The 27671-nt window shown below is 42.8% G+C and overlaps 1 protein-coding gene across 5 annotated transcripts in view; it reads right to left on the bottom strand.

Moving 5' to 3' along the window:
- Positions 1–7470: 7470 nt before the first annotated feature.
- The window catches only part of myo9b (myosin IXB), a 133095-nt gene continuing 112894 nt past the window's right edge, over positions 7471–27671 (bottom strand). For 3 of the 5 annotated variants that reach the window (XM_062959759.1, XM_062959760.1, XM_062959763.1), the window contains 7 exons: positions 25418–25546; positions 22870–22975; positions 18007–18138; positions 13519–13642; positions 12061–12108; positions 9342–9487; positions 7471–7598 (listed from right to left, as the gene is read on the bottom strand). In XM_062959759.1, coding sequence (XP_062815829.1) covers positions 7484–7598; positions 9342–9487; positions 12061–12108; positions 13519–13642; positions 18007–18138; positions 22870–22975; positions 25418–25546 — 800 coding nt within the window. In that variant the 3' untranslated portion in view covers positions 7471–7483. Of the gene's footprint in view, positions 7599–9341; positions 9488–12060; positions 12109–13518; positions 13643–13846; positions 13946–18006; positions 18139–22869; positions 22976–25417; positions 25547–27671 lie in introns of those variants that run through there. The other 2 variants (XM_062959762.1, XR_010000160.1) reach the window with 2 other exon arrangements.

The raw sequence follows: 27671 nt of genomic DNA, 5'->3' as shown, positions 1-27671 counted from the left end.
GACTTTATTTTTCTTTTCTTTTTGTTGTATCAACCTTGAGGCGTGGATGATGGGTTGTGTTGTCAAATTTTGAGGTTGGGGGGCCTGTACTTTTGTTGTTTTGTCAATTGCCGTGATGCCATCACTCTTTTATATATATAGATATAAAATACAACATATATAGTTATAATATAATTAATATAATAATATTATATAATAATATAATTATTATAGTTATTATAATATAACAATATATTATATATATAATATTTATAATTATAATGTAATATAATTATTATAGTAATAGGAGCCTCTGGTGGCCTAGGGGATAAAAGCCTCGTGACTTGAAGGTTGGGTTGCTGACCTGAAAGCTGCCAGGTTCGAATCCCACCGGGGAGAGCGTGGATGAGCTCCCTCTGTCAGCTCCAGCTCCATGCAGGGACATGAGAGAAGCCTCCCACAAAGGATGGTAAAACATCAAAACATCTGGGCAACGTCCCCTGAGCAACGTCCTTGCAGACGGCCAGTGCTCTCACTCCAGAAGCAAATCCGGTTGCTTCTGACACACACACACACACACACACACACACACACAAAAGTCCTATCTTGTATCTCAGTCCTATCTATTTTTTCCTCTATCTCGGTCCTATCTTGTATCTCAGTCCTATCTATTATTTGTCTATCTCAGTCCTATCTTATATCTCAGTCCTATCTAATTATTTTTCTCTATCTCGGTCCTATCTTGTATCTCAGTCCTATCTAATTTTTTTTCTCTATCTCGGTCCTATCTTGTATCTCAGTCCTATCTTGTATCTCAGTCCTATCTATTATTTGTCTATCTCACTATGTCAGTCCTATCTTGTATCTCAGTCCTATCTAAAAATTTTCCTCTATCTCGGTCCTATCTTGTATCTCAGTCCTATCTATTTTTTTCTCTATCTCTGTCCTATCTAGTATCTCAGTCCTATCTAAAAATTTTCCTCTATCTCGGTCCTATCTTGTATCTCAGTCCTATCTATTTTTTCCTCTATCTCTGTCCTATCTTGTATCTCAGTCCTATCTATTTTTTCCTCTATCTCGGTCCTATCTTGTATCTCAGTCCTATCTATTTTTTCCTCTATCTCGGTCCTATCTTGTATCTCAGTCCTATCTATTTTTTCCTCTATCTCGGTCCTATCTTGTATCTCAGTCCTATCTATTTTTTCCTCTATCTCTGTCCTATCTTGTATCTCAGTCCTATCTATTTTTTCCTCTATCTCTGTCCTATCTTGTATCTCAGTCCTATCTATTTTTTCCTCTATCTCTGTCCTATCTTGTATCTCAGTCCTATCTATTTTTTCCTCTATCTCGGTCCTATCTTGTATCTCAGTCCTATCTATTTTTTCCTCTATCTCGGTCCTATCTTGTATCTCAGTCCTATCTATTTTTTCCTCTATCTCGGTCCTATCTTTTATCTCAGTCCTATCTATTTTTTCCTCCATCTCGGTCCTATCTTGTATCTCAGTCCTATCTATTTTTTCCTCTATCTCGGTCCTATCTTGTATCTCAGTCCTATCTATTTTTTTCTCTATCTCTGTCCTATCTTGTATATCAGTCCTATCTAAAAATTTTCCTCTATCTCGGTCCTATCTTGTATCTTAGTCCTATCTATTTTTTTCTCTATCTCTGTCCTATCTTGTATCTCAGTCCTATCTAAAAATTTTCCTCTATCTCGGTCCTATCTTGTATCTCAGTCCTATCTATTTTTTTCTCTATCTCTGTCCTATCTTGTATCTCAGTCCTATCTAAAAATTTTCCTCTATCTCGGTCCTATCTTGTATCTCAGTCCTATCTATTTTTTTCTCTATCTCTGTCCTATCTTGTATCTCAGTCCTATCTAAAAATTTTCCTCTATCTCGGTCCTATCTTGTATCTCAGTCCTATCTATTTTTTCCTCTATCTCGGTCCTATCTTGTATCTCAGTCCTATCTATTTTTTCCTCTATCTCGGTCCTATCTTGTATCTCAGTCCTATCTATTTTTTCCTCTATCTCGGTCCTATCTTGTATCTCAGTCCTATCTATTTTTTCCTCTATCTCGGTCCTATCTTGTATCTCAGTCCTATCTATTTTTTCCTCTATCTCGGTCCTATCTTGTATCTCAGTCCTATCTATTTTTTCCTCTATCTCGGTCCTATCTCGTATCTCAGTCCTATCTATTTTTTCCTCTATCTCGGTCCTATCTCGTATCTCAGTCCTATCTATTTTTTCCTCTATCTCGGTCCTATCTCGTATCTCAGTCCTATCTAATTTTTTTCCTCTATCTCGGTCTTATCTTGTATCTCAGTCCTATCTATTTTTTCCTCTATCTCGGTCCTATCTTGTATCTCAGTCCTATCTAATTTTTTTCCTCTATCTCGGTCCTATCTTGTATCTCAGTCCTATCTATTTTTTCCTCTATCTCGGTCCTATCTTGTATCTCAGTCCTATCTATTTTTTCCTCTATCTCAGCCCTATCTTGTATCTCATTCCTATCTATTATTTGTCTGTCTCACTATCTCAGTCCTATCTTAGGAGCCTCCGGTGGCCTAAGGGATAAAAGCCTCGTGACTTGAAGGTTGGGTTGCTGATCTGAAGGCTGCCAGGTTCAAATCCCACCCGGGGAGAGCGCGGATGAGCTCCCTCTGTCAGCTCCAGCTCCATGCGGGGACATGAGAGAAGCCTCCCACAAGGATGGTAAAAACATCAAAAACATCCAGGCAACGTCCTTGCAGACGGTCAGTTCTCTCACTCCAGAAGCAACTCCGGTTGCTCCTGACACGAAAAAAAATTATAATAATTATAATATAATATATATAATATAACTAGCTGTGCCCGGCCACGCGTTGCTGTGGCTAGGACTTAATTTTTCTTTTCTTTTTGTTGTATGAACGTAGAGGCGTGGATGAGAGGTTGTGCTGTCAATTTTCAAGGTTGTGGGGCGTTTAGTTTAGTTGTTTTGTCCGGTGCCGCGATTCCATTACCCTTTTATATATATATCTATATATATAAAAGAGTGATGGCATCGCGGCGACCCACGAAACGACAAAACTACAGGCCCCCCAACCTCGAAATTTGACAACACAACCCATCATCCATGCCTCAAGGTTGATACAACAAAAAGAAAAGAAAAATAAAGTCCTAATTAGAGAGAGAGGAATAATTGCTTTTATCCAATTGCTGCCAGTTAGAAGGCTAAGCTCCGCCCACTTGGTCTCCTAGCAACCTAGTTTTGTAGGATGTTTTATATGAATTGTTGTTTTTACATTGTTTTTAGGCATTGAATTTTTGCCTATTTACTGTAAGCTGCTTTGAGTCTCCTCGGAGAGAAAGGCGGGGTAAAAGTGATGTAAATAAATAAACCCAATAAAAAATAATAAAAAACACTAAAAAAATAATTAAAAACACTAAAAAATTGATACAACAAAATACTATAATAACAGAAAATAACTAAAAATAATACAGTAGAGTCTCACTAATCCAAGCTAAACGGGCCGGCAGAAGCTTGGATAAGCGAATATCTTGGATTATAAGGACTGATCAAGGAAAAGCCTATTAAACATCGAATTAGGTTATGATTTTACAAATTAAGCACCAAAACTTCATGTTTTACAACAAATTTGACAGAAAAAGTAGTTCAATACGCAGTAATGTTATGTTGTAATTACTGTATTTACGAATTTAGCACCAAAATATCACGATATATTGGAAACATTGACTACAAAAATGCGTTGGATAATCCAGAACATTGGATAAGTGAGTGTTGGATAAGTGAGACTCTACTGTACTGTATTTACGAATTTAGCACCAAAATATCACGATATATTGGAAACATTGACTACAAAAATGCGTTGGATAATCCAGAACGTTGGATAAGTGAGTGTTGGATAAGTGAGACTCTACTGTACTGTGTTTACGAATTTAGCACCAAAATATCACAATATATTGGAAACATTGACTACAAAAATGCGTTGGATAATCCAGAACATTGGATAAGTGAGTGTTGGATAAGTGAGACTCTACTGTACTGTATTTACGAATTTAGCACCAAAATATCACGATATATTGGAAACATTGACTACAAAAATGCGTTGGATAATCCAGAACGTTGGATAAGTGAGTGTTGGATAAGTGAGACTCTACTGTACTGTATTTACGAATTTAGCACCAAAATATCACGATATATTGGAAACATTGACTACAAAAATGCCTTGGATTGTCCAGCGGCTTGGATAAGCGAGGCTTGGATTAGTGAGACTCTACTGTACAAGAAAATAATAAAATATCATAAATAAAAAGATAACTTACAATAAAATTGATTAAAAAAAATACAAATAACGTCAAATAAAAATTACACAACAATTTTTAACCAATACCACCACCACTTTGCCACAGCAACGCATGGCCGGGCACAGCTAGTAGATTATAATATAATATAGTTAAATAATAATAATAATAATAATAATAATAATAATAATAATAATAATAATAATAATAGAATGGCCATTGTTTACAGTAGGTCCTCTGCCAAATGAAACCACCACGATCCTTGGGACGGATTTGCCCCCCCAAAAAAGTGCATTGCTTTAATTAGAAACATCGATACAAACTCGTAATTTTTTTGGTCTTTGTGGAACGGCGTCGAGAAAGCGGCAGAGTTTTGAGTCCTTGTAAACCAGGGTGGGAATTCGTGGAGAAGAAGGCACAACGGGGAGCGAGCAAGGTGGTTTTGGCGGTCTGGTCCTCTGTCTTGGCGTTTCTGTCAGTGTTTTGGTCCCTTGAGAAGAAGGAGAGCCCCTCGTGGCAGATCCCGGGAAGAGGAAACAAGGCACCGAAAGGCCGGAAATGCTCCCCTTCTTCCTTGAGAGAAAGAAAGAGAGAGATACTACTACTAACAACAACAACAACAACATGGGGTGAGACAAAACAACAACAACATGGGGTGAGACAAAACAACAACAACAACAACAACATGGGGTGAGACAAAACAACAACAACAACATGGGGTGAGACAAAACAACAACAACAACAACAACAACAACATGGGGTGAGACAACAACAACAACAACGGGTGAGACAAAACAACAACAACAACAACAACATGGGGTGAGACAAAACAACAACAACATGGGGTGAGACAAAACAACAACAACAACATGGGGTGAGACAAAACAACAACAACATGGGGTGAGACAAAACAACAACAACATGGGGTGAGAACAAAACAACAACAACAACATGGGGTGAGACAAAACAACAACAACATGGGGTGAGACAAAACAACAACAACATGGGGTGAGACAAAACAACAACAACAACATGGGGTGAGACAAAACAACAACAACAACAACATGGGGTGAGACAAAACAACAACAACATGGGGTGAGACAAAACAACAACAACAACAACAACAACATGGGGTGAGACAAAACAACAACAACATGGGGTGAGACAAAACAACAACAACATGGGGTGAGACAAAACAACAACAACAACATGGGGTGAGACAAAACAACAACAACATGGGGTGAGACAAAACAACAACAACAACAACATGGGGTGAGACAAAACAACAACAACATGGGGTGAGACAAAACAACAACAACATGGGGTGAGACAAAACAACAACAACATGGGGTGAGACAAAACAACAACAACAACAACATGGGGTGAGACAAAACAACAACAACATGGGGTGAGACAAAACAACAACAACAACATGGGGTGAGACAAAACAACAACAACATGGGGTGAGACAAAACAACAACAACAACATGGGGTGAGACAAAACAACAACAACATGGGGTGAGACAAAACAACAACAACAACATGGGGTGAGACAAAACAACAACAACATGGGGTGAGACAAAACAACAACAACATGGGGTGAGACAAAACAACAACAACATGGGGTGAGACAAAACAACAACAACAACAACATGGGGTGAGACAAAACAACAACAACATGGGGTGAGACAAAACAACAACAACAACATGGGGTGAGACAAAACAACAACAACAACATGGGGTGAGACAAAACAACAACAACATGGGGTGAGACAAAACAACAACAACAACAACATGGGGTGAGACAAAACAACAACAACAACAACATGGGGTGAGACAAAACAACAACAACATGGGGTGAGACAAAACAACAACAACATGGGGTGAGACAAAACAACAACAACAACAACATGGGGTGAGACAAAACAACAACAACATGGGGTGAGACAAAACAACAACAACAACAACATGGGGTGAGACAAAACAACAACAACAACAACATGGGGTGAGACAAAACAACAACAACAACATGGGGTGAGACAAAACAACAACAACAACAACAACAACATGGGGTGAGACAAAAGAAAAAAGCATCTGCAAGAAAGAGAATCATAGGATCATACAGTTGGAAGGGACCTCTATAGACCCCTTCAGGCAGGAAAGGCACAATCAAAGCAGCCCAGACAGATGGCCATCCAGCCTCAGTAATATTAATATCAGCAATAATAGTAATAGTAATAATAATAATAATAATAATAGAGTTAGAAAAGACTCCATGGGCCATCCAATCCAACCCCCTTCTCCCTTCAGGCAGGAAGAGCACAATCAAAGCAGCCCAGACAGATGGCCATCCAGCCTCAATAATATTAATAACAGCAGTAATAATAATAATAATAATAATAATAATAATAATAATAATAATAATAATAATAATAATAGAGTTAGAAAAGACTCCATGGGCCATCCAATCCAACCCCCTTCTCCCTTCAGGCAGGAAGAGCACAATCAAAGCAGCCCAGACAGATGGCCATCCAGCCTCAATAATATTAATAACAGCAGTAATAATAATAATAATAATAATAATAATAATAATAATAATAATAATAATAATAGAGTTAGAAAAGACTCCATGGGCCATCCAATCCAACCCCCTTCTCCCTTCAGGCAGGAAGAGCACAATCAAAGCAACCCAGACAGATGGCCATCCAGCCTCAATAATATTAACAACAACAGCAATAGTAATAGTAATGATAATAATAATAATAATAATAATAATAATAATAATAATAATAATAATAATAGAAAAGTTGGAAAAGACTCCATGGGCCATCCAATCCAACCCCCTTTTCCCGTCAGGCAGGAAGAGCACAATCAAAGCAGCCCAGACAGATGGCCATCCAGCCTCAGTAATATTAATAACAGCAATAATAATAATAATAATTCTGAAAATACATCACACAGTCCCAGACAGAACCCACTTCTGCCTTCAGGCAGGAAGAGCACAATCAAAACCCTCCCAACAGATGGCCTTGCACCCTCAATAATAATAATAATAATACCACCATGATTTCTTCCCTCGATCTGGATGCTACATTCCTTTGGATGCAGCCCCAAATCCCATTGGCCTTTTGCGCTGCTGCATCACAATCTTGGCTCAAGTTGTCATCTGCAAAGGGCGCCCCACTGACCTCTGGGGCCCGGTCACCCCGCGCGGTCTTCCAGGAGGCTCTCGGTGCTGGCCGACGTCTCCGAGTCCAGGTTCTCCTCGTCGGAGCCCCGCTGGTCCAGCTCCGGCAGCCGGTACGTGATGTCCTCCCTGGACGAGAGAGAAACACAGGCCGAGGAGTTTCTGACAGACCTCACAACCATAGATAGAAGTGGTATAGATGTGGGCGAAATGTCAGGAGAGAATGCTTCTAGAACATGGCCTGGCTGCTTGCAAGCCTGGCTGTGTTATACCTAGGCCAATCCGAGTGAGTGAAGGGCATATCTTGGATGTGTTGGTGTATTGTGTGTATTGTAGGTATGAAGCAGCCAGGCTTTGAAGCTGCAAGGCTATTCAATGGTATTCAAGTTGGCCAACAATGGAGTCCCCTCGGGATGAAGCAGCCAGGCTTTGAAGCTGCAAGGCCATTCGATGGTATTCAAGTTGGCCAACAATGGAGTCCCCTCGGGATGAAGCAGCCAGGCTTTGAAGCTGCGAGGCTATTCAATGGTATTCAAGTTGGCCAAGAATGGAGTCCCCTCGGGATGAAGCAGCCAGGCTTTGAAGCTGCAAGGCTATTCAATGGTATTCAAGTTGGCCAAGAATGGAGTCCCCTAGGTATGAAGCAGCCAGGCTTTGAAGCTGCAAGGCTATTCAATGGTATTCAAGTTGGCCAAGAATGGAGTCCCCTAGGTATGAAGCAGCCAGGCTTTGAAGCTGCAAGGCCATTCGATGGTATTCAAGTTGGCCAAGAATGGAGTCCCCTAGGTATGAAGCAGCCAGGCTTTGAAGCTGCAAGGCTATTCAATGGTATTTAAGTTGGCCAACCAGTGCAAATTAGATAATCTGTGGAAGAGGCCTAAGACCTAAATCTGCCTGTCCCCTGGACTGAGTTGGTTGCTAGGAGACCAAGTGGGCAGAGATTAGTCCTCTAACTGGCAGCAATTGGATAAAAACAATTCTTCCTCTCCCTCTAATTAGGACTTTATTTTTCTTTTCTTTTTGTTGTATGAACGTAGAGGCGTGGATGATGGGTTGTGTTGTCAAATTTCAAGGTTGGGGGGCCTGCAGTTTTGTTGTTTTGTTGGTCGCCGTGATGCCATCACTCTTTTATATATATAGATTGTGATCCGCCCTGTGTCTCCTTCGGGGTGAGAAAGAAGGGCGGAATATAAATACTGCAAATAAATAAATAAATAAATAAATAAAGTGGTATTCAAGTTGGGTAACAATGGACTCTCCTAGGTATGAAGCAGCCAGGCTTTGAAGCTGCGAGGTCACTCCTTGGAAAGTGATTGGTATCGTGGCCAAATTTGGGGTGATTTGGCCCAGTGGTTTTGTTGTTAACTTGGTCCTAATTATGCACATTACATCTATATGTATAAAAGGTTAATGGCATCACGGCACCGGACAAAACAACTAAACTAAATGCCCCCCAACCTTGAAAATTGACAGCACAACCTCTCATCCACGCCTCTACGTTCATACAACAAAAAGAAAAGAAAAATTAAGTCCTAGCCACAGCAACACGGGGTCGGGCACAGCTATCTATATATATAAAAGGGTAATGGAATCACGGCACCGGACAAAACAACTAAACTAAACGCCCCACAACCTTGAAAATTGACAGCACAACCTCTCATCCACGCCTCTACGTTCATACAACAAAAAGAAAAGAAAAATTAAGTCCTAGCCACAGCAACGTGTGGCCGGGCACAGCTAGTTTTTATATAGATAAGATTGTTATATTTTTTTTCTCTCTATTTGAAGTAAGTTGTCCCAAAATCCTTTATTTATGTTAAAGCCCACTCCTTTATCCCTTTTGTAGGACTCCGGAGCCCCTTCCCGACTCACTTCTCCTCCTTCAGAGACTGGATCCGTTCCATCAAGAGCTCCTTTTCCCGATTGTCGGCCTCTTCTTCCTCTTCCGGAAGGAAACCCAGTTTGGGAGCGGAGCCGCTGCCGCCGTCGGAGACGGTGCTTTGGGGGCTGCTTTTGTTCTGCAAAAGAGAGAAAACGCCGCTAGTCGACGAGGCCAATGGCCTTCTCCGGACCGGGAGGAAAACGGCTTCCGGCGGCCGAGAGGTTAATCTCCAAGGACGGACCTCGTCTCGCCCGCGGCGCAACCAAAAGCCAGCCAAGCTCCACAGAGAGAAAGAGAGGAAAACTATACTGCTTTGTGGTTAGTACGAAAGCAAGACTTTGGAGACAGGACCCACCTCCAGAAGTTATCGGTTATTATTAGAAACACATCTAATAATAATAATTAGGGGTGTGCGAAATTCGGACAAATTCGGGAATTCGTAGATATACGAACCTCCGAAACAAAAAGAAACAAAACAACCGAATTCCAGGGAAAAGTTCATTAGGTTTGTTTACATTCTGACCATAGTCGAATCAGCCATATTTGCATGGTGAATTGCAGGCTGGTTTTCCTCTCCATTGTCCTGGACATCAACTCCCACAATTCCCCATGGTTGTGGTTATTTTCCTGCAAGTTGTTTCCTCCTCTCATTAGGAGAGAAAACTTAAAAATTCCCAAAAATTCAATGGATGAAATTCGGACAAATTCGGGAATTCGTAGATATACGAACCTCCGAAACAACCGAATTCCAGGGAAAAGTTCGTTAGGTTTGTTTACTAGGCATGTCTGATCGATGAAAAAAATATTTCAATTCTCGTTTCTAAAGTAGGGGGCGCTGGCGCTTCGATATAGAAAGTATTTTTGATTTTTTTCACCCAAAAATTTCGGATATTTCCAAAAATTCGTAATGATTCTAAGTGTTTCTAAAATGACGGATGCGCATGCGCAATCGCTACACACTGGGCTTGTATGTTAGGCTGCGCTAAGCTCCCATTCAAGTTAGGTTGCAGAAACAAAATTTTTTTAAAAATATTTTAAAAAATAAATTACAAAATTTGGGGGGGGGGGGGAATTAACGAAACATTAAGAGACAATTAGAGAATGGGCCAACAATGGTTCGAATTACATTGCTGGTTGCCAACAATGGTTCGAATTACATTGCTGGTTATCTCGGAATGCGTATCAAAAAATGAGAACAATCCGAAATAATTCCGATATATGATTCAAAACGATTTTTTTGACATGTCTATTGTTTACATTCTGGCCATAGTCGAATCAGCCATATTTGCATGGTGAATTGCAGGCTGGTTTTCCTCTCCATTGTCCTGGACTTCAACTCCCCTTTTTAAAATTCCTAAAAATTCGATGGATGAGCGAAACGTTCTGAAACTTTGCAGGAACAATGCCCTATCAGTTCTGTCGCTGTGGGAAAATTCAAATTAATACTTTTTCAGGTGTTTTTTAAAAAAATGTTATTTGTAAAATCTTGAAAAATTCCCAAAAAAAATGGTGGAAGAGCAAAACGTTTTGAAATTTGGCAGCGTTACTGTCGTAAATGTGTCCTACGAGTGTGGCGGGTTTTGTCCCGATAGCCATAAAAAATGATGGAAAAACGAGCCTTGTAATTTTCCCCATTTCGGACCGAATCTTACCGAAACGAAAACGCAACTCAAATTTGTAAAAACGTTTAAAATTCCCAAAAAATCAACAGATGAGCAAAATGTTCCGAAATTTGGCAGGGTTACTGTCCTAAATGTGTCCCACGAGTGTGGGAAGATTCGTCCTGATAGTTGTAAAAAATAATGGAAAACCGAGCCTCCGAAATTTCCACATTGCCAACCATGGACCAAATTTTACTGACACAAAACGGAATTCGAATTTGCCAAAACTTTTAAAATTCCCAAAAAATCAGCGGATGAGCAAAACGTTCTGAAATTTGGCAGGGTTACTGTCATAAATGTGTCCTGCGAGTGTGGGAAGTTTCGTCCTGATAGCCGTAAAAAATGATGGAGAAACGAGCCTTGGAATTTTCCCCATTTCGGACTGAATCTTACCTAAATGAAAACGCAACTCGAATTTGTAAAAACGTTTAAAATTCCCAAAAAATCAACAGATGAGCAAAATGTTCTGAAATTTGGCAGGGTTATTGTTCTAAATGTGTCCTACGAGTGTGGCAAGATTCGTCCTGATAGCTGTAAAAAATGATGGAAAACTGAGCGACCGAAATTTCCCCATTAGCAACAATGGACCGAATCTTGCCGAAACGAAAATGGCATTCGAATTTGCAAAAACTTTTAAAATTCCCCCCAAAATAGCGGATGAGCGAAACATTCTGAAATTTGGCAGAGTTGCCGTCGTAAATGTGTCCTACAAGGGTGGGAAGTTTAGTAAAAAATGATGGACCAAATTGTATCGGAAATCGGGCTTTCGAATTACATATCCAAATGGCTCCCTTCGTAATCTCCCCAAAAACAGAAATTCGAAACGAAAATGGATTTCTGCCGTTTCGCACACCCCTATGTAATGGTTATGTGCCCTTTTGTTGTAAACGGTTAGTTTGCCACCTAGGAAGCGTGTGCGGTCCCGAAACATGCAGCTTCAAGGGGTCAGTGGGGATGTTTGCATCCCTTTCCGGGGATTGCCGAGAAGAGTTTTGGGGGAGGCTAATACGTATTCCATGCACCGCTCGCGCACCGGGCGTCCACCTACCCGTGCTCCCTCGCGGGGAGACGAAAACCCCAGTTTAACGGGCCAGAGCTGGAGGAAAGGAGAAAGAGACGGAAGGGGGTTGTTCACCAACGCTGGAAGAAGGCTTCCTCTGGATTCGTCCCCGGGGGGACACACAGACGGGGGGCGCCACATCGGACCAAAAGCAATACGCAGAAGCTCAAACCCCGCTTACGATTTAGGCAACCCTCAAATAACTTCTAATCTCAGGAGTTTCAAAGCTAACACAGTGATTCCCAACGTGGGCGCTGGAGAGATCCAGGGGGGCGGTGATGGCACCTATTAGGACATGGGGGCGGGGCCAGGGGAGGGGCGGGGCCTCTTCCCAAGTGCCAGAGACAGGGCTGAGCCTCTACACCTCTCCTGAGAGGCCTTTTAGGACTAAAGGGCGGGACTAGGGGCGGGGCCTCTTCCCATGAGCATGAGACAGGGCTGAGCCTCTATATTTCTCCTGAGAGGCCTTTTAGGACTAAAGGGCGGGGCTAGGGGCGGGGCCTCTTCCCAAGAGCGTGAGACAGGGCTGAGCATCTATACCCCTCCTGAGAGGCCTTTTGGGACTAAAGGGCGGGGCTAGGGGTGGGGGCGGGGCCTCGTCCCAAGAGCACAGTACAGGGCTGAGCCTCTATACCTCTCCTGAGAGGCCTTTTAGGACTAAAGGGCGGGGCTAGGGAAGGGGGCGGGGCCTCTTCCCAAGAGCCTGAGACAGGGCTGAGCCTCTATACCTCTCCTGAGAGGCCTTTTAGGACTAAAGGGCGGGACTAGGGGTGGGGGCGGGGCCTCTTCCCAAGAGCACAGGACAGGGCTGAGCCTCTACACCTCTCCTGAGAGGCCTTTTAGGACTAAAGGGTGGGGCTAGGGGTGGGGGCGGGGCCTCTTCCCAAGAGCCTGAGACAGGGCTGAGCCTCTATACCTCTCCTGAGAGGCCTTTTAGGACGAAAGGGCGGGGCTAGGGGTGGGGGCGGGGCCTCTTCCCAAGAGCGTGAGACAGGGCTGAGCATCTATACCCCTCCTGAGAGGCCTTTTGGGACTAAAGGGCGGGGCTAGGGGTGGGGGCGGGGCCTCGTCCCAAGAGCACAGGACAGGGCTGAGCCTCTATACCTCTCCTGAGAGGCCTTTTAGGACTAAAGGGCGGGGCTAGGGGTGGGGGCGGGGACTCTTCCCAAGAACATGAGACAGGGCTGAGCCTCTATACCTCTCCTGAGAGGCCTTTTAGGACTAAAGGGCGGGGCTAGGGGCGGGGCCTCTTCCCAAGAACTCGGGGTGGCTCACATGGGTCAAGGCCCAACCAGCACAATTTACAAAAACAACAGCATAAATACATTGCACAATACAAAAAAGTCAATAAAACAGGAGTTAATACAGCGGTAATATGGCGAGAAGACCTTGCATTTTGCAACGCCACAGATTAGAGGGAAATGCAAGGCCGCTGAGGATGCTCACCGTGTTCTGTCGCAGGAGCGAAAGCCGTCGGAAGGCGATGCTCTCGGCAGCCTCCAGCTGGCAAATCTCCTCCATCTTCAGCTTGTACTTCCTCATCTGCTCCTTGATGACCATCTCCACGCAGCTGGGGGCACAAGGAGACAAGAGAGGGGGATGCACCGGACGGTCCGGGACCCTCGCCCCGGAAGCAGAAATGCGCATGTGAAGGTGCGTGCGGGGACGGGACATGGATGGGGCGACGGGAGGAGAGCACCACAACAACCGGGATGATTCATGGCATGGCGTTGGAGGGAGGGAGGGGGGCGGTGCGCATGAACAGCCAGCCAACCTCGGTCTCCTCCTCCGGGGCCTCCGCCTGCCTTCTCTGCCCTCGTCCAAGTAGGGAACGTCCAGGCGCTACAGTCCCATTGGGGGGGGCAAGGCCGAGCTGGAGAAAGGGAAAGCAGTTCAGCCCGGAGCAACAGAGAGGAGCCAGAAGGGATTGGAAGGGAGAGCGGGGTCAGGGAAAGAAGCAGCAGGGCTCCTCCGTCTGCAACTATCTATCTAAGCCAAAAAAGCATTTCTCTGTCCTTGAGCTCCCATGCCTTTGCTAGCGATTCTAAAAGAAAGCAAACATCCAAATGCAAAGGCAATCAGTAAAAAGCAATATTCAAATGCAAAGGCAGTCAGTTAAAACGACTATAATCCAGAGGTAAAAGCAATTTGCAGAATATAGTTCCAAGTCTCTGATATAAGAAAGTCGTCCTGAAAACAAGGAAACATGAACTTCAGAGTAAAATCCAGGAATGAACATAAACGAGAATCCTTAGACAAGGCCAGAGATGTGTAACCAAAAATCAACATTGCTTCGTCTGAAATCTTTCCCTGTCTCTCCCGTATTTACCCATGTTTACAAGCCAAAAAAGCATTTCTCTGTCCTTGAGCTCCCACGCCTTTGCTAGTGATTCTAAAAGAAGGTCTGGGACGATGAACCTTTAACCTTAACCTCGTATCTCTATCTAAGGAAGACTCCTCTGAGTCACTGCCAGAAACACCCGGAACTTGTTGATGTTCGAACTCCTGGGAAAAGTCACCCTTACCATTAGTTTCTGTTTACAAGCCAAAAAAGCATTTCTCTGTCCTTGAGCTCCCACGCATTTGCTAGCGATTCTAAAAGAAGGTCTGGGACGATGAACCTTAACCTCGTATCTCTATCTAAGGAAGACTCCTCTGAATCGCTGCCAGAAACACCTGGAACTTGTTGATGTTCGAACCCCTGAGAAAGGTCATACCTCCCCTGAGGCGCTTGTTAGAACACGGGGGCAGGGTATAGAGGTTCAGTCCCGTCAGGTGCTTGGGAAGAGGCCCCGCCCCCTCTAGCCCCGCCCCCTGTGTCCTGGCAGGCGCCGCAGGACAGGGATAGAAGCTCAGCCCTGCCTCAGAGCTTGTAACTCCGCCCATCCCAGTCCTGGCCCCGCCCACCTTTCCCTCGCAGCCCTGCATCTTGGACTAGGGGAGAGGCCTGGCCCCGCCCTCTTGAGCAGGAGCCACGCCCTCCCTCTAAGCCACGCCCCTTTTTTCTGGAAAGGGGGCGGCAGGCCAAACAAGTTTGGGAACCCCTGCTCTATGGAAAGAGATGGTATACTTTGGAGTCTGGTCACTTTGGAGTCAAAAAAGAAGCCCAGTCAAAGCCCTGACAGACCGTGTACAAACCTCACCTCCTCCAAGGTGAACTCAACCACCTAAACTGGGCTCTCCAGGCCAATGGAGACTCCACCACAGACATCAGAAGAGCTGCAAGGCAACCATCTCTGCCACATAGTCGACCACCCAGAGGAAAGGTGTTCTTACCAGACATCAAGGGAACCACTGACCGCATAGGCCAGGGGTCCTCAAACTTTTTAAGTAGAGGGCCGATTCACAGTCCCTCAGACTGTTAGGGGGCCGGACTAGGATGAAATAGTCCAAAATTAAGATTGTTGTTGTTGGTTGCCTTCAGGTCATTTCAGACTTAGGTCAACCCGAAGTCTAAAGTTTAGGACAGAGGCCAGGTCAATTACCTTGGAGGGCCACATCCGGCCCATGGGCCTTAGTTTAGGGACCCCTGATCTAGACAATCTTCTAAGACCATAGGTAAGCAAAGAGACCTCCAAAGACCATCTAGATGGTTTCATAAGACCATAGGTAAGGAAAGGGACCCTCAAAGACCATCTAGATGATCTCATCAGGCCACCAGAAGACCATAGATAAGGAAAGGGGCCCTCAAAGACCATCTAGATGATTTCATAAGACCATAGAGAAGGGCCCCCCAAAGGCCATCTAGACAATCTCATAAAACCATAGATAAGGAAAGGGACCTTCAAAGGCCATCTAGACAGTCTCATAGGACCATAGGTAAGGAATGTGATCTCCAAAAGCCATCTAAGATGGTCTCATAAGGCCGTAGCTAAGCAAAGAGACCTTCAAAAACCATCTAGACGATCTCATAAGACCATAAGTAAGCAAAAAGATCTCCAAAGACCAGGTAGATTTAGGTCAACCCTAAGTCTAAAGTTTAGGACAGGGGCCAGGTAAATGACCTTGGAGGGCCGCATCCGGCCCCCGGGCCTTAGTTTGGGGACCCCTGGCATAGGCAAACTGATGAAGAAGCACAACCTACAAACCATCTACAGACCCACCAAGAAAATCCAACAAATGCTACGGTCAGCGAAGGACAAGAGGGATCCTCTCTCCTCTGCAGGAGTCTACCGGATACCATGCAGCTGTGGATGAGAAGTTACAGAGGGACCACCACACGCAGCATTGCCCAGACACGAGTCAAAGAACATGAAAGGCACTGCAGACTAATTCAACCAGAGAAATCGGCCATAGCAGAGCATTTGATGAACCAGCCTGGACACAGGATATGATTTGAGAACACAAAAATGCTGGACCACTCACTCCAACAACTCTCATGTCAGACGACACAGAGAAGCCATTGAAATCCACAAGCAGGTGGACAACTTCAACAGAAAGGAGGAAACCATGAAAATGAACACAGTCTGGCTACCAGTATTACAAAACTCTAAAATCAAAACAGTAGATGGGAACCAACACTCTGAGGGCAGAGAACAACTAATGACTGAACAAAGGATGCCCCCAGGCAAGAGACAAAACCTTTCCAATGCTAATTAGGCGGATTAACTGAAACATTAATGCTGGCTTCCCAGTGACAAAGGACTCTTGCCACACCCTGGACTCTACACAGATATATATTCTTTCCTTTCCTTACTTAGTTTCTCCATACCTCACAACCTCTGAGGATGCCTGCCATAGATGTGGGCGAAACGTCAGGAGAGAATACTTCTGGAACATGGCCACACAGCCCGAAAGACATACAACAACCCTGTGATCCCGGACATGAAAGCCTTCGACAAGACATCTATCATGTTTATCAATCTGGTCTGACTGTGATGGCCAACCTATGACACGTGTGTCAGCACTGACACGCCTAGCCATTTTTGCTACTGTATATAAATTCTATTATTATTCTAGTATATTATCATATTATTACTACAGTAGTAGGAATAGTACAGTTTCAATATAATCATGAATAATGAATAATATAATAATAATATAATACAGTAGAGTCTCACTTATCCAACGCTCGCTTATCCAACGTTCTGGATTATCCAACGTATTTTTGTAGTCAATGTTTTCAATACATCGTGATATTTTGGTGCTAATTTTACTTTGAAATTGACCCAGAACGGCTACATAGCATTACTGCATATTGAACTACTTTTTCTGCCAAATTTGTTGTCTAACATGTTTTGGTGCTTCATTTGTAAAATCATAACCTAATTTGATGTTTAATAGGCTTTTCCTTAATGCCTCCTTATTATCCAACATATTCGCTTATCCAATATTCTGCCAGCCCGTTTAGCTTGGATAAGTGAGACTCTACTATATATTGAAAACATTGACTACAAAAATGGCTTGGATTATCCAGAAGCTTGGATAAGCGAGGCTTGGATAAGTGAGACTCTACTGTATATAAATTCTATTATTATTCTAGTATATTATCATATTATTACTTTTATATTATTATTATATTATTCATTATTCATGACTACATCGAAACTACAATAGAGAGAAATCAGCGTGGAAACTGCAAGAGGTATAGAAATAAGGGTAGTAAATAGTTTTTGATTTATTAAATACAGTTATATATTACAATTATATATTTTTGTTATTTAAACTATTGTGAAATTATGGTTTTTTTCTCGAAGTGACACACCACCCAAGTCATGGTAGGTTTTTTTTGGTGAATTTTGACACACCAAGCGCAAAAGGTTGCCCATCATTGGACTAGTCTCCGATTATCATACCTATCTGTCTCTCCGTGTCTATGCTTCCATCCATCTGCCCAGTAATCCCAAGTTGTTGAGACCCATCCCCAAAGGTCTTTGGGACATTTCGCTTCCGAAATGGGACCCATGGGACCCCAGTGCTCAGGGCGGGACTCACATGGTGGTTTTGGAGACCTCCTTCATGCTGGTGAGGGGGTCGGAGTGGTCCGGGCAGCGCAGGAGGCAGGGCGCGAAGACGATGGCCAGGGCGTTGGGTGACATGCGGTTGATCTCCTCTAGCAAGGCCACCCTTGAAGGAAGAGAGAGAGAGAGAGAGAGAGATGTCAGAGTATTTGCAGCACAGCGGTAGTTGGATGGAAGCAGTGGAACGCAGAAAGAAGAGACACTCGGAGACGTTGGTAAAACTATTTACAAAGTTTTACTGTATGGAGCAGTCTAGGATCTGGGCCCATAACCAATTGTCAGAGTATTAGCAGCGCAGCAGTAGTTGGATGGAAGAAGTGGAATGCAGAAAGAAGAGACACTCAGAGACGTTGGTAAAACTATTTACAAAGTTTTACTGTATGGAGCAAAAAATCAACACAAACAGACTTGCAGACGACAGACGAACACAGGACTGCTTTGTTCTCTAACAGAACTTGACTCAAACTCTAGGCAGACAGAACTCAACTGAACAGAACTCAACTGAACTGATGCAATTGTTATGCACAAACACTTGTGTCTGGATACTCCCTAGTTCCAGCCACACATCAAGGTCATCATAGCTTCTTGGCAATTAACTCTTTCCACATTATAGTACATTCTGGATGATGCAATGAGTTGCAATACAAGCATGGCACAAATTGCATTTAAACACTATCAATACACAAATCCCACATTAACTCTAGGCAGACAGAACTCAACTGAACTGACGCAATCAATAAGCACAAACACTTGTGTCTGGATACTCCCTAGTTCCAGCCACACATCAAGGTCATCATAGCTTCTTGGCAATTAACTCTTTCCACATTATAGTACATTCTGGATGATGCAATGAGTTGCAATACAAGCATGGCACAAATTGCATTTAAACACTATCAATACACAAATCCCACATTAACTCTAGGCAGACAGAACTCAACTGAACAGAACTGAACTGATGCAATCGTTATGCACAAACACTTGTGTCTGGATACTCCCTAGTTCCAGCCACACATCAAGGTCATCGTAGCTTCTTGGCCATTAACTGTTTCCACATTATGGCACAAATTGCATTTAAACACTATCAATACACAAATCCCACATTAACTCTAGGCAGACAGAACTCAACTGAACTGACGCAATCAATAAGCACAAACACTTGTGTCTGGATACTCCCTAGTTCCAGCCACACATCAAGGTCATCGTAGCTTCTTGGCCATTAACTCTTTCCACATTATGGTACATTCTGGATGATGCAATCAGTTGCGATACAAGCATGGCACAAATTGCATTTAAACACTATCAATACACAAATCCCACATTAACTCTAGGCAGACAGAAGTCAACTGAACTGACGCAATCAATAAGCACAAACACTTGTGTCTGGATACTCCCTAGTTCCAGCCACACATCAAGGTCATCGTAGCTTCTTGGCCATTAACTCTTTCCACATTATGGCACAAATTGCATGTAAACACTATCAATACACAAATCCCACATTAACTCTAGGCAGACAGAACTCGACTGAATTGACACAATCAATAAGCACAAACACTTGTGTCTGGATACTCCCTAGTTCCAGCCACACATCAAGGTCATCACAGTTCTCAGCAATTAACTCTTTCCACACTATGGTACATTTTGGATGATGCAATGAGTTGCAATACAAGCATGGCACAAATTGCATTTAAACACTATCAATACACAAATCCCACATTAACTCTAGGCAGACAGAACTCAACTGAACAGAACTGAACTGATGCAATTGTTATGCACAAACACTTGTGTCTGGATACTCCCTAGTTCCAGCCACACATCAAGGTCATCGTAGCTTCTTGGCCATTAACTGTTTCCACATTATGGCACAAATTGCATTTAAACACTATCAATACACAAATCCCACATTAACTCTAGGCAGACAGAACTCAACTGAACTGACGCAATCAATAAGCACAAACACTTGTGTCTGGATACTCCCTAGTTCCAGCCACACATCAAGGTCATCCTAGCTTCTTGGCAATTAACTCTTTCCACACTATGGTACATTCTGGATGATGCAATGAGTTGCAATACAAGCATGGCACAAATTGCATTTAAACACTATCAATACACAAATCCCACATTAACTCTAGGCAGACAGAACTCAACTGAACTGATGCAATCGGTATGCACAAACACTTGTGTCTGGATACTCCCTAGTTCCAGCCACACATCAAGGTCATCCTAGCTTCTTGGCAATTAACTCTTTCCACACTATGGTACATTCTGGATGATGCAATGAGTTGCAATACAAGCATGGCACAAATTGCATTTAAACACTATCAATACACAAATCTCACATTAACTCTAGGCAGACAGAACTCAACTGAACTGACGCAATCAATAAGCACAAACACTTGTGTCTGGATACTCCCTAGTTCCAGCCACACATCAAGGTCATCGTAGCTTCTTGGCCATTAACTGTTTCCACATTATGGCACAAATTGCATTTAAACATTATCAATACACAAATCCCACATTAACTCTAGGCAGACAGAACTCAACTGAACTGACGCAATCAATAAGCACAAACACTTGTGTCTGGATACTCCCTAGTTCCAGCCACACATCAAGGTCATCGTAGCTTCTTGGCCATTAACTCTTTCCACATTATGGCACAAATTGCATTTAAACACTATCAATACACAAATCCCACATTAACTCTAGGCAGACAGAACTCGACTGAATTGACACAATCAATAAGCACAAACACTTGTGTCTGGATACTCCCTAGTTCCAGCCACACATCAAGGTCATCACAGTTCTCAGCAATTAACTCTTTCCACACTATGGTACATTTTGGATGATGCAATGAGTTGCAATACAAGCATGGCACAAATTGCATTTAAACACTATCAATACACAAATCCCACATTAACTCTAGGCAGACAGAACTCAACTGAACAGAACTGAACTGATGCAATTGTTATGCACAAACACTTGTGTCTGGATACTCCCTAGTTCCAGCCACACATCAAGGTCATCGTAGCTTCTTGGCCATTAACTGTTTCCACATTATGGCACAAATTGCATTTAAACACTATCAATACACAAATCCCACATTAACTCTAGGCAGACAGAACTCAACTGAACTGACGCAATCAATAAGCACAAACACTTGTGTCTGGATACTCCCTAGTTCCAGCCACACATCAAGGTCATCCTAGCTTCTTGGCAATTAACTCTTTCCACACTGTGGTACATTCTGGATGATGCAATGAGTTGCAATACAAGCATGGCACAAATTGCATTTAAACACTATCAATACACAAATCCCACATTAACTCTAGGCAGACAGAACTCAACTGAACTGATGCAATCGGTATGCACAAACACTTGTGTCTGGATACTCCCTAGTTCCAGCCACACATCAAGGTCATCCTAGCTTCTTGGCAATTAACTCTTTCCACACTATGGTACATTCTGGATGATGCAATGAGTTGCAATACAAGCATGGCACAAATTGCATTTAAACACTATCAATACACAAATCTCACATTAACTCTAGGCAGACAGAACTCAACTGAACTGACGCAATCAATAAGCACAAACACTTGTGTCTGGATACTCCCTAGTTCCAGCCACACATCAAGGTCATCGTAGCTTCTTGGCCATTAACTGTTTCCACATTATGGCACAAATTGCATTTAAACATTATCAATACACAAATCCCACATTAACTCTAGGCAGACAGAACTCAACTGAACTGACGCAATCAATAAGCACAAACACTTGTGTCTGGATACTCCCTAGTTCCAGCCACACATCAAGGTCATCATAGCTTCTTGGCCATTAACTCTTTCCACATTATGGTACATTCTGGATGATGCAATCAGTTGCGATACAAGCATGGCGCAAATTGCATTTAAACACTATCAATACACAAATCCCACATTAACTCTAGGCAGACAGAACTCAACTGAACTGACGCAATCAATAAGCACAAACACTTGTGTCTGGATACTCCCTAGTTCCAGCCACACATCAAGGTCATCGTAGCTTCTTGGCCATTAACTCTTTCCACATTATGGCACAAATTGCATTTAAACACTATCAATACACAAATCCCACATTAACTCTAGGCAGACAGAACTCAACTGAACTGACGCAATCTATAAGCACAAACACTTGTGTCTGGATACTCCCTAGTTCCAGCCACACATCAAGGTCATCATAGCTTCTTGGCAATTAACTCTTTCCACATTATAGTACATTCTGGATGATGCAATGAGTTGCAATACAAGCATGGCACAAATTGCATTTAAACACTATCAATACACAAATCCCACATTAACTCTAGGCAGACAGAACTCAACTGAACTGACGCAATCAATAAGCACAAACACTTGTGTCTGGATACTCCCTAGTTCCAGCCACACATCAAGGTCATCGTAGCTTCTTGGCCATTAACTCTTTCCACATTATGGCACAAATTGCATTTAAACACTATCAATACACAAATCCCACATTAACTCTAGGCAGACAGAACTCAACTGAACTGACGCAATCTATAAGCACAAACACTTGTGTCTGGATACTCCCTAGTTCCAGCCACACATCAAGGTCATCATAGCTTCTTGGCAATTAACTCTTTCCACATTATAGTACATTCTGGATGATGCAATGAGTTGCAATACAAGCATGGCACAAATTGCATTTAAACACTATCAATACACAAATCCCACATTAACAAGAGAGGCTTCCCGTCACGTCAGGAAGAGCCTTGGGATGATGATGGTGGGGTCGGGAACGTTCAAAAGAACATGGGGATGGACGGCGGGGAGAAGAAAGCAGCCCTTACTTGACCAGGTGGAAAATGAGCCGCTCCAGAGTGTCGTGGTTGGCTCGCGGGAGCTGCTCGAGGGCGCTGTAGACGGCGCAGAGCTGCTCTTGCTTCCCGGGGAGTTCTGCAAAGGAAGAAGAAGAAGAGTCAAAGCTCTCCACGGCCATTGGAAAGACCTTCTCCACTCCCTGCCTTTCAAAACATATCTATAAATGTCATAAATTATAATGTGTGGAAAATAAACGATGTATGTTTTGAATGGTTTTTGTTCCATTTCTGTTCGTTGTTGTTTTATGTAAATTGGTCTGTCACTGATTTTATCAATGCTGATGTATTGTACAAGGGCTATCCAGAAAGTACATTACGTTTTGGAATTAAAAAAGAACCAAGTATAGGAGAAAACACTTACCATATGCAGTTGAAAGCCACACTGAAATAGTATAGTAGAATCTCACTTATCCAACACTCGCTTATCCAACGTTCTGGATTATCCAATGCATTTTTGTAGTCAATGTTTCCAATATACAGTAGAGTCTCACTTATGCAACATAAACGGGCCGGCAGAATGTTGGATAAGCGAATATGTTGGATAATAAGGAGGGATTAAGGAAAAGCCTATTAAACATCAAATTAGGTTATGATTTTACAAATTAAGCACCAAAACATCATATTAGACAACAAATTTGGCAGAAAAAGTAGTTCAATACGCAGTAATGTTATGTAGTAATTACTGTATTTATGAATTTAGCACCAAAATATCATGATATATTGAAAACATTGACTACAAAAATGCGTTGGATAATCCAGAACGTTGGATAAGTGAGACTCTACTGTAGTTATTATTATTATTATTACTATTATTGAGTCCTTTCATTCTGCAAGTCAAGCACTGTGTATTTTAATAAGTATACATTTTAATATGTATCTTTTATAGAAATATTTATAGGATATTTACAATGTTTATTTGGTTTAGTTGTGCTATAACCCTCCTCGAGCCATGAGGAGAGGCAAGTAAGAATAATTGTTGTTGTTATATTATTATTATTGTTGTTGTATGACACAGCAAATGAGATCTATATGCTGGATTTCGTATCACAAAACCACAAGTCGAACACTTCCCAAGTGTCTAGGACTGTGTGATGTATTTTCTGATGATGCTGCAGATCCCAGTCGGGTGGCCTTTTGCAGTTGGCAGATTGTGATTTTGTCAACGTCTATTGTTTCCAAATGCCGGCTGAGATCTTTTGGCACGGCACCCAGTGTGCCCATCACCACCGGGACCACCTGTACTGGTTTCTGCCAGAGTCTTTGAAGTTCAATCTTGAGGTCCTGAGAGCGGCTGAGTTTTTCCTGTTGTTTTTCGTCAATGCGACTGTCACCTGGGATGACGACATCCATGATCCAAACCTTTTTCTTCTCCACAACTGTGGTGTCTGGTATGTTGTGTTCCAGAACTTTGTCAGTCTGGATTCGGAAGTCCCACAGTATCTTTGCCTGCTCATTTTCCAATACTTTTGCAGGTTTGTGATCCCACCAGTTCTTTACTGCTGGGAGGTGGTCCTTGAGGCATAAGTTGCAATTGATCATTTGGGCCACATAGTTGTGCCTCTGTTTGTAGTCTGTCTGTGCGATTTTCTTACAGCAGCTGAGGATATGATCCATGGTTTCATCGGTTTCCTTGCACAGTCTGCATTTTGGGTCAACAGCTGATTTTTTGATCTTGGCCTGAATGGCCTTTGTCCTGATGTCTTGCTCCTGGGCTGCAAGGATCAGGCCTTCTGTCTCCTTCTTCAGGGTCCCACTCGTGAGCCAGAGCCAGGTCTTCTCCTTCTCAGCTTTTCCTTCAATTTTGTCAAGGAACTTTCCATGCAGTGTTTTGTTGTGCCAGCTGTCAGCTCTAGTTTGTAGTGCGGTTTTCTTGTACTGCTTTGACAAGCAGTCAAAGAAGAATAACATGCCCTGGCAATTATTATTATTTTATTATGACACAGCAAAAAGATAGATATGCTGGATTTCATATTAAAAAAAAACCTAGAGCTGTCAGCTCTAGTTTGTAGTGCGGCTTTCTTGTACTGGTTTGACAAGCAGTCAAAGAAGAAGAATAACATGCCCTGGCATTATTATTTTATTATGACACAGCAAACAAGATAGATATGCTGGATTTCATATAAAAAAAAACAAACTAGAGCTGTCAGCTCTAGTTTGTAGTGCGGTTTTCTTGTACTGGTTTGACAAGCAGTCAAAGAAGAAGAATAACATGCCCTGGCATTATTATTTTATTATGACACAGCAAACAAGATAGATATGCTGGATTTCATAAAAAAAAAAAAAACTAGAGCTGTCAGCTCTAGTTTGTAGTGCGGTTTTCTTGTACTGGTTTGACAAGCAGTCAAAGAAGAAGAATAACATGCCCTGGCAATAATAATAATAATTATTATTATTATTATTATGGCCCTGAGTCTGAACTGAGCACCTCTACCTCTGCCACCTCACAGCAGCCTCTCTATGCATGCTACATCTATCTGGGGTTCGCTCCCTTTCTTCCCACACCCCGTGCCCAACTCACCCACAGCCCGGAGGAAGTCGTTGTACTGGGCAAAGGTCATGAGCGGGTCCGGCAGCTCCCGCAACCACTGCTTCAAAATCCCAGTGATGGTGTGGATGGGATAGTTCTCCAGGCGAACCTTGTTTGGGTCTGAGGAGGAGGAAGACAAGCCAGGAATGCAAGACAGAGAGAGAGAGAGAGCGGGGAAGAGTGAGGAGGGGTCTCCCAAGCCACAAAGAGGCAGAAATACAGTGATATACATCCCTAATCTATATATCTATATATCTATATATATATAGATATATATATGTATATGTTCTGTTCACTTGTAGAGGCGAGTTAACAACAAAACCACTGGAACAAATGCCACCAAATTTGGCCACAATACACCAACACATCCAAGGAATATCCATCACTCAAACCATGGGTGGGAGAGGATGAGGAAGAGCTGCTCTCTCCTGGCTGCCAGTCAGAAGGGTAGGCCCCGCCCCCTTTAGGCCCTGCCCACATCATGTCATAGCAACCCACTCAGCCACAATGGTGCCCGGGGGACAGGCAGGCCTCACTTAGGCCTCTTCCACACTGTCTATAAAGTACAGATTATCTTATTTGAACTGGATTATATGGCAGTGTAGACTCAAGGCCCTTCCACACAGCGATATAACCCAGAACGCCAAGGCAATCCAAAGGATCTGCTTTGAACTGGATTATCTTGAGTCCACACTGCCATATAATCCAGATTTTATACAGCTGTGTAGAAGGGGCCTCATATACTCCAGTTCTGAGCAGATGATATACGATTATAAATCTATATATATAAATGAGTGACGGAATCCTGGCACCGAGCAAAACAACGAAACTAAACACCCCCCAGCCTCCAAATTTGACAACACAACCCATCATCCACGCCTCTAGGTTGATACAACAAAAAGAAAAGAAAAATAAAGTCCTAATTAGAGGAAGAGGAATGATTGTTTTTATCCAACTGCTAAGCTCTGCCTACTTGGATTCCTAGCAACCCACTCAGCCCAGGGGAAGGCAGAGTTAGGCCTCAGGCCTCTTCCACACTACCTATAAAATACAGATTATCAGATTTGAACTGGATTATATGGCAGTGTAGACTCCAGGCCCTTCCACACAGCTATATAACCCACTTAGAATCTTATATTATCTGCTTTGAACTGGATTATCTCGACTCCACACTGCCATATAATCCACTTCAGTGTGCATTTTATACAGCTGTGTAGAAGGGGCCTCATATAATCCAGTTCTAAGCAGATAATATAAGATACTTTATTTCCCATACCATCATACTTTGCCACAGCAACGAGTGGCCGGGCACAGCTAGTCTATATATATAAAAGAGTGATGGCATCACGGCAGGGGACAAAACAACAAAAGTAAACACTCCACAACCTCGAAAATTGACATCACAACCCCTCATCCATGCCTCTAGGTTGATACAACAAAAAGAAAAGAAAAATAAAGTCCTAATTAAAGTCCTAATGGGGCTGGGCTGTGGCGCAGCTGGCTAGTAACCAGCTGCTATAAATCACTACTGACCGAGAGGTCATGAGTTCGAAGCCCGGGTCGGGTTAAGCCTCCGACCATTAAAAAAATATATATATATAGCCCCGGCTTGCTGTTGACCTAGCAGCCCCGAAAGACAGTTGCATCTGTCAAGTAGGGAAAATTTAGGGACGCTTTATGTGGGAGGCTAATTTAACTAATCTACAACACCATAAAACTGCTCACGAGGAAAAGAAGAGGAAGAACAGCCACCAATGGACGGTGAAGCAACAGCTCCCCCTGTGGCTGGAAATCGTGAAGCTGGAAAGATGTTAAAAAATGCCTCTGTGTCTGTCTAAAACTGAATGTTGTTTGTCTGTTGGCATTGAATGTTTGCCATATATGTGTTCATTGTAATCTGCCCTGAGTCCCCTTCGGGGTGAGAAGGGCGGAATATAAATACTGTAAATAAATAATTAGAGGGAGAGGAAGAATTGTTTTTATCCAATTGCATGCCAGTTAGAAGGCTAAGCTCCGCTCTCTTGGTCTCCTAGCAACCCACTCAGCGCAGGGGACCCTTTACCTTAACTACCACCAATTCCTCAATACTTTATTTCCCATACCACTATACTTTGCCACAGCAACGCGTAGCCGGGCACAGCTAGTATATATATATAAATGTAATGTGCGTAATTCCCATGGAGTAAACAACAAAACCACTGGACCAAATCACACCAAATTTGGCCACAAAAGACATTAGTCATCC

Source organism: Anolis carolinensis, unplaced genomic scaffold (assembly GCF_035594765.1).
Source record: "Anolis carolinensis isolate JA03-04 unplaced genomic scaffold, rAnoCar3.1.pri scaffold_7, whole genome shotgun sequence".
NCBI lineage: Eukaryota > Metazoa > Chordata > Lepidosauria > Squamata > Dactyloidae > Anolis > Anolis carolinensis.
This window is presented reverse-complemented; position numbering and strand designations above follow the sequence as displayed.